Source organism: Sinocyclocheilus rhinocerous, unplaced genomic scaffold (genome assembly GCF_001515625.1).
Source record: "Sinocyclocheilus rhinocerous isolate Xijiao unplaced genomic scaffold, SAMN03320098_v1.1 scaffold4150, whole genome shotgun sequence".
Lineage (NCBI taxonomy): Eukaryota > Metazoa > Chordata > Actinopteri > Cypriniformes > Cyprinidae > Sinocyclocheilus > Sinocyclocheilus rhinocerous.
Genome location: NW_015631730.1, coordinates 9,870 through 11,117, shown reverse-complemented (window position 1 = coordinate 11,117; position 1,248 = coordinate 9,870). Strand labels below are relative to the sequence as shown.

Sequence of the window (1,248 nt, the reverse complement as noted above, 5' to 3'; positions counted from 1 at the left end):
AAAAAAAAAAAAGGGACGATTTGTTCGGTACACATGCGTGTAGTGAAAGACCTATACCGAAGATTTTTGGTACGAATACATGTACCGTTACACCCCTAATAGATAATATTACTATGATTTAAATATAATTACTTCAAATATACATTTCAATCAGTCATTATTGCACAACAGAAAAATAGAAATGTACTTATAAGAGTGGAAAGAAAGACGTAAATGAAAATTTAATTACCCAAAAACATTGTAAGTGAACCTCAGGGACAAAGATTTTAATATAAGAATGATGCATAAAACATTTGTGACCCTGGAGCACAAAACTTACAGTAGGAAATTTACAAAAAATCTTCACGGAACATGATCTTTACTTAATATCCTAATGATTTTTGGCATAAAAGAAAAATTTATAATTTTGACCCATACAATGTATTGTTGGCTATTGCTACAAATATACCCCAGCGACTTAACACTGCTTTTGTGCTGCAGGGACACAAATTACTATAATTACTTTAAATATACATTTCAATCAGTCATTATTGCAAAACAATCTTCTCAGAGTGAAAAGAAAGAGCTAAATGAACATTTAAATTACGCAAAAACATTGTAAGTGAACCTCAGGGACAAAGATTTTAATATAAGAATAATGCATAAAACACATGTTGAGTGATATTCTCTCTCACCCTGGCAGTTTTTGAGGGTCACGGCGTCTCCGTAGAAGCCGTCGGCGCAGCGCTCGCAGTGCAGACCCGCCGTGTGACCCAAACACTTCAGACACTCTCCGCTGCGTCCGTCGCAGTGACCCGCTTCAGCCGGATCCACGTTACCGTTACACTCACACGCCAAACACCGCTGGCCCGGCTCCGCGGGGTCGCCATAGTAACCGTCAGCACACCTGAGGACCATTCATCAGTAATCAGTGATTTTATTGGTGCAGGAATATGAAGCTCAGAATAAATCAAGGATCAAACTTCCTCATTAGTCCTTTACCTCTCACACTTGGCTCCGGCGTATCCCAGCTGGCACTGATCACAGGTGAACTCACCGGCACGCTGCAGCACACACGTGGGGCTAAAACTACAGCACACACATCAATCAGATATTTCACACAGTTTCATAGGGGCTATATATTTGTATCGATATATATATATATATATATATATATATACACACTACAGGTCAAAAGTTTGGGATCAGTAAGACTTGTAATGTTTTTAAAGAAGTCTCTTCTGCTCATCAAGGCTTCATTTATTTGAT

The 1,248-nt window shown here is 38.5% G+C and overlaps 1 protein-coding gene across 1 annotated transcript in view; it reads right to left on the bottom strand.

Moving 5' to 3' along the window:
- Nucleotides 1-1,248, bottom strand: part of LOC107741946 (laminin subunit alpha-1-like) — a 13,190-nt gene that overhangs the window by 2,656 nt on the left and 9,286 nt on the right. The window contains exons 3-4 of the mRNA XM_016554761.1: nt 982-1,068; nt 675-886 (exon numbers count right to left, since the gene is read on the bottom strand). Of these exons, the coding sequence (XP_016410247.1) occupies nt 675-886; nt 982-1,068 (299 nt within the window). The remainder of the gene's footprint in view (nt 1-674; nt 887-981; nt 1,069-1,248) is intronic.